The sequence below is a fragment of the Anoplopoma fimbria genome, chromosome 11, assembly GCF_027596085.1.
Source record: "Anoplopoma fimbria isolate UVic2021 breed Golden Eagle Sablefish chromosome 11, Afim_UVic_2022, whole genome shotgun sequence".
NCBI classification, from domain to species: Eukaryota; Metazoa; Chordata; class Actinopteri; order Perciformes; family Anoplopomatidae; genus Anoplopoma; species Anoplopoma fimbria.
The window spans coordinates 22,036,330-22,055,082 of NC_072459.1; the positions used below are offsets into that span (position 1 = coordinate 22,036,330).

General features: G+C 38.9%; 1 protein-coding gene across 1 annotated transcript in view; it reads left to right on the plus strand.

Annotated features, from left to right (window-relative positions):
* The first annotated feature begins 5,118 nt into the window (after positions 1-5,118).
* Positions 5,119-18,753, plus strand: part of cpt1a2b (carnitine palmitoyltransferase 1A2b) — a 37,791-nt gene continuing 24,156 nt past the window's right edge. The window contains 6 exon segments of the mRNA XM_054608348.1: positions 5,119-5,272; positions 12,185-12,327; positions 13,496-13,635; positions 16,494-16,671; positions 17,697-17,798; positions 17,950-18,087. Coding sequence (XP_054464323.1) covers positions 12,187-12,327; positions 13,496-13,635; positions 16,494-16,671; positions 17,697-17,798; positions 17,950-18,087 — 699 coding nt within the window. The 5' untranslated portion in view covers positions 5,119-5,272; positions 12,185-12,186.

Sequence of the window (18,753 nt, forward strand, 5' to 3'; positions counted from 1 at the left end):
ACACAGGTTGAGTCACATGACCAGGTAACCCAATCTCCCCTCTTCTCCTCACTCTAACTGAAGACAAATGTGCGTTCTCAAAGCAAAGCAACAAAAAGAGGAGATCCTTCAGGAAAGCGTCCCAGGAGGAGTCTTGATTTAGACTTGATTGTTAAAGCGGACTTTTTTCTGTTTTCTAATTAGCAAACTTAATGCCGTTACTTTAACAATCAAGGCGTCCTGAGAGCAGAGAAGGAAACGATGAAGAAGAGATCAGACGCGAGACGGACACAGCAGCTTTTCCTCGAGTGTTTGAGAAGCATTGATCCCATAAATTATTTCCCAATTACACTGATAAAGCTATGATACCGTGTTGCCTTTTAATGGAGGAGAGAGAGTGGATAGCTTGTTAGATTTAGCCCCATTTGGAGGACACTAGTCACACCACAGGTAGAATGTCTCGCACAGGAAAAAGACCCACCGGAGGAGAGGGGAGATGAATAGAATAGATGGAGACAAAACCGAGGAGAGCTAGCAACAGGTATCCGTTCGGTAGCCGAGGAAGGACAAAAGAAGAAGAAAAAAAACTAGCATCTTAAGCTAATGTAGAGATGGCTTTGAAAAAAAACGTCTTCAAGTCCATGAAACTACTGTAATGGAAGGTGATGGAAAAGTGGAATTGGAGTATAGAGGCTGGTCAAACGGGACATCCAAGCTTTTAGACCCACAATAAGGCAACCGAAACCCTTCCTATGTTCTTTTACGTTTGACAATGGATGCAGGGCGACGCCAGAGCCCCAAATTAAATAAAAAAGTAAAAGTTAGCAAGGAAGTAAAAAGAACTCTGGGGTGTCTGTTGTCGTAAAAACACTGCGCAAATACTGCCTGGAGGAAGGGGGGGGGGTTAGAGCCACACTTAAAGAATGAAACTTGTCTCTTTTTTATTTTTTACTTTCCATGCCTTCTTTTTTTCCTACTCTGATCCTGTCTTTCTCTGTCTTTTCTTTTTTTTTTTTTTTTTTTTTTTTAATGTTTTCATGTTTGCCACCAGCAAAGTAGATGGTGCCGCCAACCATGTGAATGTCAAACACTCTTTTGCAATTATTCCAAGAGTGTAAACATATTTTTGTTCATATATTTATTGAAAATGTATTTATTTATGTATTTATTTATTTGCCACGTATTTGTTGAAAGTCTGTTTTTTCATGGGTATAAAAACCTGGAGATGGGTTAGAACAGGACTTTCAAGATGTCTGACTTTGCAGAGCAAACCAGTTTTCCCTGGAGAGAAAACTGAATAGCAACTTAACCATGTTAATTTAGTAGAACATTTTTGACTTGATAGCTGTTCACATTTCTACGACAAATATTCCACACATACACACACACACAGTTAGAGATAAGCTCCATGTGGAGGATTTTCCAACCACCGGATATGTATCAGTGTTAAGTTATTCACTCCCTCAGGCTTTTGTCCAGTTAATTTCGTCTTGGGAAACCTACGCCCGCTAAGCTACTGAATTTGTTACAAAATGAGATCAAAGTTTTGCACGTACGTATGAAACACGAGTGGCGTGGCTCTTTGAATAACGATGCAGGAGTAGAGCGGACATTCTTATTTGAATCAATGTAGCAGGATGGCCAGAGCAGCGGCCGTTGCCGTTGTGTACAGTTGCCAATGCGACCGTTGTAGCGTGCTAACAACGGTTAGCGTGAGGTTTTGCTGTGTGGAAAGTGCTTTGCTGTTGCCAGAGGAGTGACAACCTTGTTTTGCTTATTTTCTGTAACCAGTGTGGCATTTAAGCATGGTGGAAATAACAATTTAGCTACAGTAGCTACAGTAGCTAACTATCGGACAACTGGCTTGTTAGCTAGCGTGCTAATTTGACCGTGCTTTAATGCTAAATTGGTTATAGAAAATAAGCGGAACCATTTGGGCTGGTGGCCAGCGGCAGCGCTGGCTCTAATGGCCCTTCCGCCTCACTACCTGCCACTCCTGAGAAGGACAAGCTACCAAGCTAACCGGCCAGCCGTCCGTTTCCCCAGAGCTGCAACCACATTTTATCAATCAAATGACCACGGAAAAAAACTCAATGTCCGTTCTACTGTAGAAATATTTAAATTCATGATCCCCAGAAGATGAACCTTAACGGGGTCGACCAACTTCTCATCTAGCACAATCATCATCCAAAAATTCAGCTATGTCCAATACTTTGGTTTATGTCGAAAATACCTGTAAAACTGACTTTCCCACCAGCCTCAGCTGTACTTTGTGTTCACGGGTAACTAGCAAACGTTAGCATGCTAACAAGTAAAACTAAGTACAGCCTCACAGCGTGGCTGTTGACCCTTAGTCTTGTTCAATTCACTGAAACCTTTACCCATCCCTTAATGACTTTCAAGAGTCTATCAACACTCTTTACTGAAGCTGCCAGAAAACTCCTGGAAAAACTGGAAAATCTGGTTAGCATCCGTTTCCATCCAAGACATCATCCAACACATTAGCTTAACTTTGTTTTAGCTGACAAGTATGGTAGAGGACTAGAGCCACATGTGAAACTTTTCATTGAGTCGTGAGTTAAAAGTCAGAATTCTGATATTAAACTCAGAGCTCAAACACACATGTTTCACATGTGGCCCTCATCCCCCTCTGTAGACAAGAGCACAGCAGCCACAGGTTAGGTCTTGGCATGGTTTCAGAATAATTTTAGAAAGCTTCGGGAAAAACTATTGGGCTTGGTGGATAAAATCAAGAAAGATTTTGCGGTTGCCTTGTTGTAACAGTAGATTTGAACGTGATTCCCCCCACACTCTCATGTCGTTTTTTTACCATCCTGCTGCTCAAATGGGGCCTCTTCCAGCAGTGAGGCCCCCTCGGATCTGAAAGGTCAAAGGTCAGGGACGTTTATAGTTACATACATACGTGAAAGAAGAATGTTATGTCATAGTCTTTTTCTTTTTTTTCTTTTGAAACACAAGGTCAGAGTCAAGTTCACCTTACACCCACGAGGAGAGAAGCTGGTTAAAGGACAGAAATGGGAAGAGGAAAGACAGAAAGGCAGAAGCGTGCGGCAGGTTTTGCTCTAATTTGAGCAAACTTTGCATCAAAATCCATTCAAAAGAGACACAACGGGATCCTTGGCACATTTTTGGCTGAGAGACTTGCAAAACTCTCCTATTGAAAGAAATCTCACCCCTCCCTCCCTCATTCCTCCTTTACGCCCCCCAGCACCCGCCCGTTCACTATACATTTTCTACACCCCCCCCCATTCCCCCTCTTTGTATTTCTTGAGTCCTGCTCCACGCCCATTCTTGTCCCAACCGCACATATCTCAATCCCCTTATATAATCGCCCCCCTCCCCTTGTAAACATTTTATACGCCGTATACTTCAACGCAGATGCTGTATACATTTGTATACACTCTATGCCTGTCTCTGTCTCCATTGTATGCCATCCATATCTATGTACACTATATTTTATCGACACTGTAGTCACCGTACGACTCTTCCATCTCATCATCATTGCCCATTCTTCTTCTGCAGTTAGAATTGTACGACTATAATCTCTTGTCTCCCGCGCCCATATTCCCCTCCACCTCTGCCCTGCCACCCCACCCCACCCCTCCACCCCCCATCTTGTGAACCCTCCACTCCACACAGTGGAAGAAAGAATTTGTGACGTCAGGTAAAAAATTTAAGGGAGGTGTGTGTGGGGGAGGGCGGGTCGAGAAAAAACAGCTAACTTAAACAAATGATGATGACGACAACGACGAAGAGAAATGTTTGTAGTATAATTACAAAAAAGGTAAAGTGCACTATTATGACAATGATTATTATTGCCTGTGAGAAATACTGACCAATAAACAACAATGGAAATATTTGAGGGTGTTTGAGTTCTGTTGAATTGTACTCTCGTAAAGATGTTCATTCATTATCATTACCTGGGATGGTGGCTCAAAAAATGTTTTACTTTTATTTTTCTCCTGGCTGATAAAAGACAAGGGCGGAGAAGTAGATACCACTACATGTCTGTGAGAAGGCTACGCAAGGGTCTGCGTGAAGTAACTTTCTTCATCAAAGGTTGTATGCCAAGGGCGTAAATATAGGATGTTGCACTTGGGGCCCTTGGAGTGGGGGGCCCTCAGTAAGTGCAGTACCCCCAACACGGTGTTCAGCAAAAAACAGGGTCAAAAGTGTCTGCTGCATTTTTATATTGGCATACTGATAAATACAAATTGTAAATTACACAAGAGGACATTAAATATATTAAATATAGACACTTGGGGCGGCTGTGGCACATGAGGTAGAGCGCTTGTCCCGTAACCACAAGGTTGGTGGTTCAAACCCCTCTACCGGCAACATGCCGAGGTGTCCTTGAGCAAGACACCTAACCCCAAGTTGCTCCCCGGGCGCTTCATTGCAGCCCACTGCTCCTCCGGGATGGGTTAAATGCAGAGAAATAATTTCCCCATTGTGGAACTAATAAAGGATTGATTATTATTATTATTATTGAAAAAGCAAAATAATCTCCATCATGGTTTTCATTGGAGGGGGGGATAATATTTTGAGATAAAGAGCATCATGACATCGTAATGACAATTCCTAATTAGGATAATTAAAAGTGAGGTTTATTTTAAATTCACAATTTTATTTAGGTGTTTAATTTGTGAAACAAGTAGGTCAATAGATGAGGGAAACAATAAGGATGTAGCCCTGGTCTGTTCTGTGTAGGTTACAAGTACATATTTTCTTTTATACCAGGCTGAGGTTGGAGTCCTGCAAGTTCCTCTTTTTTAAAAAAGTAGTTGTGTCACAAGTGGGCGGGTCTTACTGAGGACCGTTTTGGAAAAACGAGGAGCTCTCACTCCGACACAAATCGAGTGTCCAGCGGCGTTTTCGTACAATGAAGGGTGCGAATGGAACAAACTGTACATTGGCGGTGCAGATGCATTTATCATACAAACCACTTAAATTGTTTTTACCTTTACACAATGCAAGGTAATTTGGACATAATGTTACAAAAAATGCTAGATATAAAGGTATATAATAAAAAATACATATACATAAGAAAATATGTAAAAACCTTTCAGATGATTATTTAAACAGCGACAGATCTTTTCCACGCGTAGGTCATCTTCTCATACTCAAACTATCTTTGCGCGCTAACAGCTGTAGTGATTTCTTTCCTTGTTGGTGAGTAAAACGTTCAGTGTGCTTGAGAAGAAGGGAGCGGTGCAAAACGCGTCTAAAACAACCTTCCCATCCGACGAAACTCTTCGAAAAGATACTTCAGGTACATTTCATCGTATTAAATCAACTCTCACCATGTTTTCTGACCCACTTCATCTCGTTTTAATGTACTATTTTGCTGTCCTTTTGGGCTTTTTTTGTTGTTGTTGCCTAGCGCGGCGTGGGAGATGTTTCCGAGCATGAATGGACCTTTGTGCGTTGAGTACAGTTTGCAGAAGTAATGCAACACGTGTGTGGGTTACATGTGTGGGTTACATGTGTGGGTTACATGTGTGGCTTCTTTGTGTTGTTTCTCGGTTCTTTCCGCCCAAAAAGCGACCGTGACGCGGTGGGGATGGAGGCTGCTGCCTGTCAGTGTGGAGGACTTTGACTATTTCCTACTTCTTCTATAAGATAAGATAAGATAAGATAAGATAAGATAAGATAATCCCGCAGACTTTGTAGAGTAAAGTACACAAGAGACATAAAAAAGACAAGCTAAAAATAAAACAAGTATTATAAATAAGCAATAAAAAAAAAATAAAACAGAAAAAAACAACAATAACTGAAATATTATATTTACAGACAGAGAAAAAAACAACAACTATTTTAACTATTTTTTTTAACTTTTTTAACTATTATTGCAGTGTGGAGGACTTTGACTATTTCCTACTTCTTCTATAAGATAAGATAAGATAATCTATTTCCTAGCTTCTTCTATAAGATAAAAATAAAATAAAACAAGATAATAATCAACAATAACTTATTATGCAGACTTACAACAGCATAGAGTTAAAGTGCACACAAGAGACATAGTAGAAGAAGACAAGCTAAAAATAAAAATTAAAAATTAAAAAATAAAAATAAAATAAAACAAGTATTATAAATAAGGAAACTAAAAATAAAATAGAGTTAAAGTGCACACAAGATCAATAAAAAAAAAACAATAACTGAAATATTATATTTACAGACAGAGAAAAAAACAACAACTATTTTAACTATTTTTTAACTTTTTTAACTATTATTGCAGTGTGGAGGACTTTGACTATTTCCTACTTCTTCTATAAGATAAGATAAGATAATCCTTTATTAGTACAAGCTAAAAATAAAATAAAACAAGTATTATAAATAAGCAATAAAAAAAACAGTAGAAAAAACAACAATAACTGAAATATTATATTTACAGACAGAGAAAAAAAACAATAACTGAAAACTATTTTAACTATTTTTTTACTTTTTTAACTATTATTGCAGTGTGGAGGACTTTGACTGTTTCCTTGAAGGAAGTCGGTTTTGGACTCTACTTTTTCTAGCTAGTAGCTAAAAACATATATATAGTCCCCTTGCTTACTTTGCTCTGTGGCCATATTTGCGTAACTGACCTAACTTATTGGAAGGACAACCGAGTCCTGGCATCCTCTAACGCAGGGGTGGGCAATTACTTTTCCCAGGGGGCCAAATGAGCAACTGAAAATATTTTACATTTATATTATATTTCTATATAAAAAGCAGTAAATGGCATTGTTTTGACCGCTGGTAAGAGTGTATGTTATTATTTGGCAATTAAAAGGTGAGGTTAGCTTTCAAAAATATCATTTATTCAAATAGAATTTCCAAAATGTGAAACATTTGACTAATTTTCAGTCACATTAATAACAAAGGGCATTTTGAGTTTCATATACTATTGAAACAAGGATTTTCTTAGCTTTCTAAAGACATCACATCATCTTTGTGGCCAAAATAAACAAGACATGTCACTGAACTGTGTAACTGTGTAAAGAAAAGTGTCCCAGTTTTGTAGCCTTTTTGACTTTACATGCCTATATTAAACATTTAATGTTTTCAGGACTGTGCAAAAAAAGAAAAGAAAAGAAAATTGTACTCTTTAAACACGGCGACATGCTCCCCACAAACCAAACACACAGGTTTACCCTTGACTTCAGTAAAGAAAAAATTAGTAGTCCATATTTGTTTGAAAGTTCTGCTTTCGGCATCCACTTTCCTCTTTTTGGATATGCTTTGCTTAAAAAAAAAAGCAACCTTTTTCTCCAGTTCAACAGGTAAAAACAGTTTTGTTGTCTTTGTCCAATCTAGAATCTTACACCTATTTGTAGCTTTACTGGATTACACTTCATAACTTTATCTGTGTTGTAGGAGAGTTAATACCCTCTATTTACTGAGATATCCAGTAGACTTGAATTATTGTTAAATCTTGTGCAATGATTTGTGACACCTGCAGTTAATAACTTGTTTTACAAGCTGTGACAGTTGGCATCCAGTAATGACAGCTCTCTTTGCTCAATGTGTGTAGCATGAAGCAAAATGACAAATATTATTAAGCTTTATATTTATTGATGCTTCTTTCCACTGTTAATATATTGTCATACAAAATAACGAAATAATAATGTCTATTTTGTTTGTGTTGTACACAAAGAGCAAGGGCATATTTTTTTCTGGCTACCTGGCTAGAAAATCAAGTTGCTACTTTAGAAACAGGTTATACATCTTTTTTTGTTGTCCAGTGCACTGAATAGGGATGCCCTTCCTGAAACCTGATTTTTACATACAGGAACCGGTTTTAAATGAGTAAAACCCTGCTTCTGGTACTCTAGAAGTTCTGGGTTGAGATGTCCTTGTCTCAAACCTCCTCTCTTTGTCTTTGTGCTTTACTCTGAGAGACAAAGACTACAGCTCAGTACAGTGTGAGACACAATTCATGGCAGAGAGAACACAAAGATCCAAAGTGAGGCTACATTTTAGAACGTCAATCTGCAGAAAGGCTCAGTTTTCCACTGTTTGACGAGCTGCCGTCCGTACTCGTCAACTGCAGGTAACGTTACCAATGGCATACAGAGTTTAATCATAAGAATAGGCTAATAAATAAAAGGTAATTACTTGGCTGGTTGTTTAGCTGCGACTGTATTTTAAAGATTTTGGTACTTCTTTTATTGCTTCTCAAGAGTATTTATTTACATACAAACCAATGTTAATTATTTTCTTAATTAAACGTCACTTTTTCTCGCAAAATAATAAAAAAGAACCTTAAGCAGTATCGATAAGGCACTGAACCAGTAAGCAGCAAACGATAAGAGTACTAGTTTTGATAAAATCCTAACGATACCCAACCCTAGGACTGAATAGTATTTTTTTTTCATCAGAGGGTTAGAAGAGTCTAAAGATTTTTGAAACACCTTGAGAACAGTTGTTAAATGACAGTTTTTTGTTTTTTTACAATACATGGAAATGTAATGTTAGTGGGTTTTTTTTATTTTTTATTTATTTTTTCTTCGCTTCCCTAATGCAATAGGTAAAGTCAGAAGTAGTTTAGGGGTTCAGATTATTTTCTGCACGGTCAACATAAAGGTAACTGTTTGGCTTTTGGGTCGAGACTGAAGTTGGCATAGTTTAGGGGAAAGGATGGTTCCCTGATCCCCGTTAAGGGAGTGTGGCGGTTGAGGGAATTTCCCAAAACAAAGTTCGCCAATGCTGACATCACCTTCTCCGCTCGTTACGGGAACTGAAATAAAATACTCAATATATGTTTTGGGAAAAAAAAAAATATCTAGTGGTCTCCTCCCTCCCGGTATTAATAGCTGGATTGGATATCAATAACATCATGAAACTCAGCAATACTGTCTCCAAAGCACAACACCGGCTTCACTCTACTGTTGGTTGGGTTATTTTCTAACTACAGAAGCTAACATTAGCAGTGGAACTACTAGTTGATCAGAGAGCAAACTCACTCACTCACTCACTCACTCACTCACACTCTCTCTCTCTCATGTTCAATTTTTCGACTTCGATCAATTCTGTTTTGTCAAAGCCTAGGTCTTTCTCTCCTTTATTCACTAACACACAAACAGTCGTGTGAAATAGCTGTGGGTAGTGCGAATTATGCAGCAATCGGTTGTTCGGCTGGAAAGAGAGAGAGAAGGGGGAAGGGATGACGGAGGTCTGCTAAATACACACAAACACCACCTCATAGAGAGATAATATGTTAACCTACTTCGTATGGGACACTTGACTGTAAATGTGTAATTGCTGTGTCATCATCCCCTATGTGACAGAGGCCTCCTTCATCTGTAACAGCTGTGTGTCCGCCTCTTAACAGCACAGGACGCCCTGAGAGCTCTCCGGCCGTCGTGTCCCACACTTACACCTGTCGGAGACTGACGACATCTTTTAGAGAAGTTGAGCTTTTGGACCCGTTGGATTGGTTCCCATCCGAGTTGATTTGTCTATTTAGGCAGTGACACGGAGCAGCACGGCAATGGCTCAGAGTTCCCTTAGGCTGGCAGCCGTGTGTCTGCGTTCTGAATCGGTGACACAGGAAGGAAAGGAGAAAAAAAACAAAGACGGACAGTAACAGTTTTCTGTCTTATCAGTGACTGATTAGAGCGGCAACACCCAGTCTGTCTGCTACTGTAGGCTGAATGATTTATAGTCCGGTCCAAACCTCCTGAACCCTGATTTAAAGATGCAAAAACACTTGACAGAAACTTTGTCTTCTCAGTAAAATAAGTCTTAAAAAAAGGATTTAATTCAGTTTCCTCCCTCAAAAAGCTCTTAAAAGGTATTGAGTTGCCTTTTTAAAGATCTTTAATATTTTGTCTTGCTTGCTCTAGTCCGTTATGTTTTTTGTGTGATTTTGTGCTCTCAGGAAATGTTATACACCTTTTTCAACTAAAACTGGGATTGGAGTTTCAGTCGGCACCACCAGACCTGTAGTCTCTCTCTTGCACACTAACATACCTTTCTTCAGGTTGAGCAGGGGCTCAGGGAATGTTTAGTGTCCACATTCTTTGCCTCATAAGCCTCATTTTTAACTTTACGAAGACAAAGTCATTGTTGTGACTACCTGGAAATCTTTAAAAAAAAGTTGGGGTCCTTATTACATCAACGCAGACACAGTCATTAGTTTTTTGTCACATTAAACTGTAAAAAGTCAACATGGCTATCTGAGTAGCATTAACAACCAAAGTCTCTTCAAGTATTCACCTTGTTCTGTGGTCTGAACTAGAGCGCCTCTGCATTGCGTCATTTTCTAATCTTACTTCCTTTTTAGAGCTGAAGTGTTGTTACTTTGCATTATTTGGATAAACTAGTCACAAGTTAGGAATCTAAATGTTTACTTACTATAAAACTATTTTTATTTTGCCAAATAAAGGATGAAAAAGCTGGCAACGCTAAGCTAAGTAATCTCACTACAGCTCTAAAACGGAAGTATGACGGTGGTGCAAACGAAGAAACAAATGAAATTAGTATAAAAACCAGATCAAAACGGGTATAATAAATTGGTAGAACTGTAAAAACAAAACAAATAAAAAAAACTAAAATATGATATAATCGGACTGACTGGTTGTTACTATTGCACTGATTTAAATCTAATTTGAATATTTGTATTTGTGTTCGGTGTGTAGTGTGAAGGGGCTATAACTTGCATTTCATTAAGCAACCCTGTGTTTATAAAATGACAAATGAAAGTTGTATAAACTTAGATGTGATTGAGGCTGATCTTTCTTTTTTTTTACAGCAGACATTTGATAATCACAGGTGTTTAAAAAAATAGCATTAACAGCGTTTCAGCATGCACGATACCAGGACCCTGAAACGGAAACTAAAATGGATTATTTTCCTTGTGTCATGTTTTTGTGAAAATAGGCCCATTCCTAGCTTCCTACCAAGAGCTCTCATAAAAGCTTTTTGCTCTTCAAGCACTGCTTTGGAGAACTTCGGATGTTGCGTGTTGTGAAAATACAACTTTGAATGCTCGGAATAGCTTCAGTGGCTTTTGAAGTGTTTACATTTTTCACTCTTATAGCAATATATTTGCTCATGCAAACAAAATCAGATAAGATGGACGTATATGACACTGACATGGTGCAGCGTTTACAAGTTAGTTTCTTGGATCTGCTCACCAAGTAGTGTCTTACATCCTCCATGCTGTTTAGCTGCCAGTGTGATGCCCAAGCTAGTAGCTCACAACTATTGAATTATTCATAATGTCAGATCAATGATGACTTCACGGGCAAATAAACATATTGACTGCATGTAGCACTGCGTTTCCTGAGCTGAACAGTTTTTTTTTTTTTTTTTTTTTCATACACTAAATCTACCCACAAAGCCACAAAGAGGAAGGACTTACCATTAGCTTGACTCTTAGCACAGTATAGTCACTTCTCTAATGTAAGAATCTGCTTCACTTACACAGTAATAGTGCAGCAATTGAAGCAGCGATATCGGGACATATTCATATTCACACAACAATGTAGGGCACACAGTCCACCTGATATTTCCTCCTTTTTTTTGTGTATGAGCAGGTTTAAAATGGGTGAAAAAAAAAAAAAAAACATGAACCTTTTTTATACACAATTCATGGTTGATTTTTATGTAATTTTCATTTAAACCTGCTGTATAACATAACTTAGTGTGGGCAACTTTTACTCTGTATTCTTGGTTCTGCAGCGGGATTCAGTGGGACAACAACATTCCACTGACACATTAAATTACTCAAGTGTTGTCGCACAGCGCATTCATACAAGAGAGACACAGCAATCACACTGAGTGGCCTGCTGGCTTGTATAACCAGCGCTTATGGACGGGTTATAACAGTCATTCTAAAAACGCTTTTTTAAAATCCTGTTTATAGTCAGTCGACGTGACTGTCCAATGGTAGTAATGAAGCTGTAAAACTGCAAAAATTCACTTTCTGCAATAACGAATTGTATGCCGCTGTCTTTACTCTAATAAATTATTCATCATTACTTAAAGTTACTCCAAGGTACTTTCATTTTGTGTCAATTTGGGCAGTCCCCATGGACAGAAGTGGTAGTGTTTCCGAGCGCCAGAGTCCCTTTTTGGAAAACCTCTTTTTACTGCAGCAAGTGTTTCATACGTAGCACAAACTTCCTCACTGTAACTTCGATACAAGAAGTGATATCGGTGTTTACCTTTCTGTCCACTTGTGTTTCCATAGCGATGGCGGAGGCCCACCAGGCGGTGGCGTTCCAGTTCACCATAACGCCAGAGGGGATAGACCTGCAGCTCTCCTATCAGGCCCTGAACCAGATCTACCAGTCCGGAGTACGATCCTGGAAGAAAAGAGTCAGCCGCCTGAGGGTGAGGATGATGGGGAAATTCTTGTGTGTGTGTGTGTGTGTGTGTTTGAGTGTATGCTTTTACTTGTATTTGACATTCATGTTGTCATTTAGTCAAACCTCCCATCCAATTTTAAGTATTTTATTTTTTTACAACTGATTTTCAAATGTTCCCTTTTTTTTAGTTGAGACGTTTGTTAGATTTTATGTTTCTGAATTACTTTGAGCTGCCCCAGTCAGTATAGTGAAGGGAGGTATGGGTTATATGCGTTGCCATGGTGCCCAGACATGATGGGACAAGCTCTCTGTGATGCACATTTTTTGTTTTTTCGTTGTCATGAGTTACTGGACACAAACATTGTTCTACCTTTTTTAGATATTTCTAGCTCAGACACAATTGTATTTGTTAACAGAAGATTTAAGCTATCATATATGTACTTATTTTGATTTAATTATTTTGCAAATTTCCCCGCTGTGGGACTAATAAAGGATTATCTTATTTTAAAGATTTGGCAAATATTGTAAGACCCTTACTTTTGAATTTATCTAAGAACCTTTAATTCAGTTTTATTTACAGAGTTTTTCAAAGAGGATTTTACAGTCTGTACAAAATAAGACATCTTATGCATGATGTAATTTGCGTCCAAATGCAGAGGGGCTAATTACAGGGCGTAAATTCCCATCTGTATAGGTAAGCAGTAAAGAGCCTTTCCTAACATGTACTGACATGCATTTTTGCCCATCCTGGGCCGACAAAGACATAGCTGTTTATATGTCAGTGTCATTGCGCTCAAAAACAAGTTTTCTCTCTTTACTAATCCTGCCAGTTCTTAGAAATGAATGTTGTGAGGCCAGACATTGTGTAAACCCACAAAAATGTATTTTATCTAGGCACGATTTGAGAGTCAACAAAGATACCAACGTTACCTTTTGGGCAATGTACGCACACTGTATTTGATGAAATGGCATGGCTGTTCAAACATCTTGGGTTTGATACATTAACTAAATATGTGATATGATCATACATTTTGGGAAAAACCTTAAAGCTACACGAGGGGAAATGTAAAGAGAGCATTCTTTTTAAAAATGTTCTTAACCAGAAAATCCTCGCTGTTTCTGAAAGGAACCTCTGTTCTCAGCTGTTTTGTCCCAGAGTTAAAGAGTGCCTTTTGTTTCTTCTGTGATAACAGAACAGAGTGATCAAGGGAGTGTACCCTGCCAGCCCTTCCTCGTGGCTCTTTGTCGTCATAGCGATCCTGGCCACGATGTACATGCGCTCGGATCCCAGCATGGGGCTCATCACGAAGATACAGCAACACCTGCCTCTAAGGTACACAGAAACACAGGGAGCTCTGCCTTTAGCTTCTTAAAGGGATAACACAGATTTATTTTAAGTGGGGTTGTATGAGGTACCAATGCGTAGTATTTTAGCCACCTAATAAAATCAATATCAGTTAAAGTGTACTCTATATTAAGAATATTTTAATTTGTCAGAAAGCCCTTTCAGATGGGGAACTGAAGCCTTTATTTATGCTTTTTCTAAAGCCACCAGACTCTATTCACAAAACCAGTAATTCTAGAGTTGACTGGCAGCTCCTGTGTTCTGCAAGGTAAAATTACTCGTTTTGTCAAAAGATTCTGGTAACTTTGAAGAGAGAATAGATAACAGCGTCAGAAAGGTATGTCTAAAGGCATGGTAAGGCAGTGAAAATATTCAAAATATAAGGTCATTTGAACTAATATTTATATATTACTGATATATTCTTCTCCTGTCTGTTTCTCCGAACTTGGGGCCGGCTGACTGCCCCAAGTTCCACTTAGAATATCCCTTTTTAAGATAGAAGAGATGACTCTTCTTTTCTGTTTTGCATATAAAGTTAACGATTCATTTTTATTTTTCTGTGGCGCATACTGCATGTGGGTCTCTTAGTGTCATTCACAATCAGCTGGAAGTTGTCAACATACCAGAATATTGGCATTGCCATTTGTTTACTACTTGTATCCAGTTTAGAGGTTATTTAAAACAATTTCTTTCTATAGATAGAAATGGTGAATTTCAAGCTTCTCATATTAGCCCGTTGAATAAATGAATTGAACACTGGCTGATCTTTGATATTTTGTGGAGTTAACATTCTCAAAAAGGATTAACAATAGCGATGCCATCTGCTTCTCTGACATTAAAATGCCATGATGCTGTGATGGATGCGGTTAAGAACTAACGCATGAATGTTCACTCTATCTTAACAGACACTTATTTTACATAGATATCATCACATTGCTGCTGTGAATGTGTGGCCAGTAGGTAATAAGAAATTTCAGTTTGTCCATCAGAGAGCCCTGGCAAGTGTATTCACTGTACTTTAAAAGTGCTGCCAGTTGAAAGCGACAGTTCCACTAAAAAAAAAAAATTCCAGTCTGACAAGCAGGAGGGAACCAGATCGGCTGGTCCAAACAAATGTAAGAGGCACATGAAACATTCCGTTGCAGTGAGGGTGTGGTACCTTCACTTGAACTCTGCCCTACTTCCCCACTAGTTTACTCACTAATTGTGGCTACAGATACTTTTCCGACACCATTGACTCAGTGTCTAACACACACACACACACACACACACACACACACACACACACACACACACACACACACACACACACACACACACACACACACACACACACACACACCCCTCAGTCCCTACCCTCAGCCACACTCCACCCTGATAATATTCATTCTGAAAAGGTGTTTAAACAACGAGGTATATGGCAGGTGAAAACAATGAACAGGATGGAGGTGGTGGAGACTGTAAACTCCGTCTCACGTTGCTGTTTGAGGACTCTCTCAGCTGAAAATGACAGCTCCGGTTTATAGTCCAGTCTGATGAGCAGGAACTTTACAACTAGATGGTTTTCCATATCTACATCAAATATTGTTTTTGTGTTTGTTTATGGATAAATACCATTACCACCAGTAGTTGTTTTTTTTTGTAATTTTATATTTGATGTTTGTGGGCCTTGTTTGAGTGCATACTTTGCTGAATGTTGACAAGAAGCTCTGTTTTGGCTGCACTAAAATGAAGGATTCACCGATGCCACACTTTCAGCCCCGATACGATACCTGTGCTTTGGGCGTCGGCGGATACGATTTACCGATGAGAAACCAATATTTAGTCAATGAGCTGCATGCCTCACTGGGTGTAAGTGACTGGGATCAATCGGTCATGTGTAAGGCAACATCAGAGCTTAACTTAAACATTGTTTTTCTAATTTTTGTACAACAAAATGTAACAAATGTATACATAGATATACATTTACTGTATTATTGTTTATTATTGAAATAATAAACACCAGAAACTTGGTTAAAAAAATCTTAAATTAACAGGAAATACAATTCAAGTGTAAACCGGAATTAGATTTTAGTATATGATGTATAGAGCTAATAAAAATAGAATTAAATTGTATAGATCGGCTCCATTGTCACCATTATTTGAATCAGTATTGGCCAGATCCCTAACTTCAATGATAAACTCTTGTTGGTTTATTACATTCTAAATGCATTTTTATCAGAATTTCTTTGTTTGCCTCATACCACATATTATTAAACTCAGGTTGGTTGAATTTTTTCTTTTTCTTGCTTTGTGTTACTGTGGGTAAAAAAAAACAACAATATCTCAAATGATCTTCCCTGTCGACCCAGCAGATGTTGCTGTTGCACTTTCAAAGTATTTTCTTGTGGTTTCTCACATGAGCCAGATGTGACACGAGGGATGTGCTATGGATTTAGAACTCATGTTTTTTTTCACTTTAGTTTATGAAATACATTGACAGATTTCTGTCCATGAATCTATGACTGGTCTGCATCTAATGTAATCACTGTGTGCACTGTGAATAATCTGCACTCTGCTGGCAAAAATAGTGCACACACAAATCAGTTTTACAGGAGGCGCTTAAGAATATTTTTATTGCATCGTAATGAAACTTGTGATATACTATTTTGTATTTGTTCTTAATATGAGAAACTGCCAATTTCTAGTTTTAGAATGATTTGTCACTACCTTCAGTCATATTTTTTTTGTGTTTTTTAGATGTTTATTTAGCTTAATCTTTCAGCTTCAGGTAAAATTGTTTATTAAAGTGTCTGAAGAAGGGCTGACCATGTAGCCAGTAATTGTTCTCGCCTCCTCCTGTCCAGCCTCCACGTCTCGCTCAGCACCCAGGGTCAGACCATGCTGTCGGCGCTGGTCTTCAGCACCCTGCTCTGGCTCTCCCTCATCCTGGCGCTCAGGTTCTGCCTCAAACTGCTTCTCTCCTACCACCAGTGGATGTTCGAGCAGCACGGCCGGGTTTCCAACACCACAAAAGTCTGGGTGGTAAGCCATGCCTCCTCTTGGTTATCACAGATCCATAGTTGTTGTTGTAAGAGCATGCATGGGATGCTTTTAAAAGGACAGTTTACAGATTTATAATCCTCTTGATCTTCCCTATAATCCCAGTAAATTATGTTGGAACACTAGTTTGGAACGACTGATTGCTCGTCCTCAGTTTTTTCGAGTGAACCGCTCATCCAAACGACTTCACTGCGTTTCCTCCAGTCCTGAGCAAAACACCTGCCGTGACATAGTTGCCTCGCCTAGCAGAGCTAGAGTACGTAGAGACATTGGGGTGCAAAAACTCAAACAAACGTTGACGTAGAGCGAAAAAGTACCCAGCATGCTGTTTTGCCGCAGCGTGGGAAATTAAATATCCCTCACGCTCTCAAACTTTTTGGTGCCAAGGACCCCTTACAGGGAGAACATTTTCCAAGGACCCCATCTTAATCGTAACACCGGTAAAACGTATGCTCAGTACCTTTTCTACCCTCAGATGCCATTGGAAGTAATTGTATTCTAAAACCTTTCAACCTAAATACTTCAGACCCATTTAAAGCAATATATTGAAACACATTTCCATTTGAATCATTTATTAGTTCAAGTTTCATTTGGACTAAACTTATAGCATTCAAAGCCTACTTTCAAAGTAATTGATCCAAAACACTTCAGAAGAAGAACAGTAGCAAGACTGACATAGTCCTGATAAATCAAGATCTTTGAACTAACCACTCCATAGCTGACTTTCAGTAAGTTATTTAACTGCAGAATAATTATTTTGCGGACCCCCTGACAGAGTGCCCCGGATCCCACTTTGAGAAGTGACCTACTTCTATAGCAGAGCTCAAGAACTTGCACTCGACACTGCATTTCTCAATATACACCAGCTAAGTGTGAAGTCAGATGGCTGAACGGTTGTTGAAAAAAATCCACAGTTGGACAGAGTCTCCTTCCATTTCAGTGAGATATATGTCTGTTTATATGTTGAAGTGTCTCTAGTGTTCTCACGACCCTCTTGTCTCTCCCAGACTCTGCTGAGGTTACTATCAAGCAGGAAGCCTCTGCTGTACAGCTATCAAACCTCTCTGCCTCATCTGCCTGTTCCTCCCATCCAAGACACACTGAGCCGGGTGAGACAAATTTCCTGGGCAAACACTTGTTTAAAGTATCTGTGTGATGAAGAAATGACATTCCAGATCAGGAATTGATGATAATGTCATAACCACAGAACCAAATTTGGACTGATGTTTTTTGTTTTTTTTCTCTCTCTCTCTCTCTCAGTATCTGAAGTCAGCGCGTCCTCTTTTGACTGATCCAGAGTATAAACGCATGACTGAACTGGCCAACCAGTTTGAATCCAACCTAGGAAACCGTCTCCAACGCTACCTGAAACTCAAAGCTCTGTGGGCCACCAACTATGTAAGTGCACTCAGTTGCGCACTAGAGACGAATGATCAATTAGCTAATGGCTATAAAAGCAACCTTGCCACAGTTTTCTTTTCTGACATTTTTGCACACAGGCTGTGTTATGTTGCATGTGTGATGCATTGGTTGTTTACGTTTTCTTCTGGGGAGTGGGTTGCAACCCTCCAGTGACTAATGACAAAAATAAAATCGTATTTCTGTACACACCTATTTGAAGTGAATTCCGAGAGCCTTATGCTCTGCAAAGTCCTTCACAAGCCCTACGTCCAGCCCCGTAGCTCGTTCACTGATATCAGATAAGCTGTAGCAGAGCCACTTAGTCTCTTTTGAAGTAACCAAGAATGTTACACATATTGAAATGTTTAGCTCCCTCCTGCATTTAATTGTTTCCCTCCTTTTCTCTTTGTTTCAACTCTAACCGTCGTCTTTGATGTAGTCCTGCATTTGATAGCATCAATGTACATTCTTTAAACTGTTCTGTACAGACTTCTAGGCCGACACCCACCTGATGCACCGCCAACATCATTATTAAAGTAATAACGGTAATAATACACAAAGTGCTTTACAATAGGGCAAAATGGACATATAATGAACATAAAACAAGGAAAATTAGATAACGATAAATTGAAAATAAGAGTCAATTGAATACATAGATTGCAA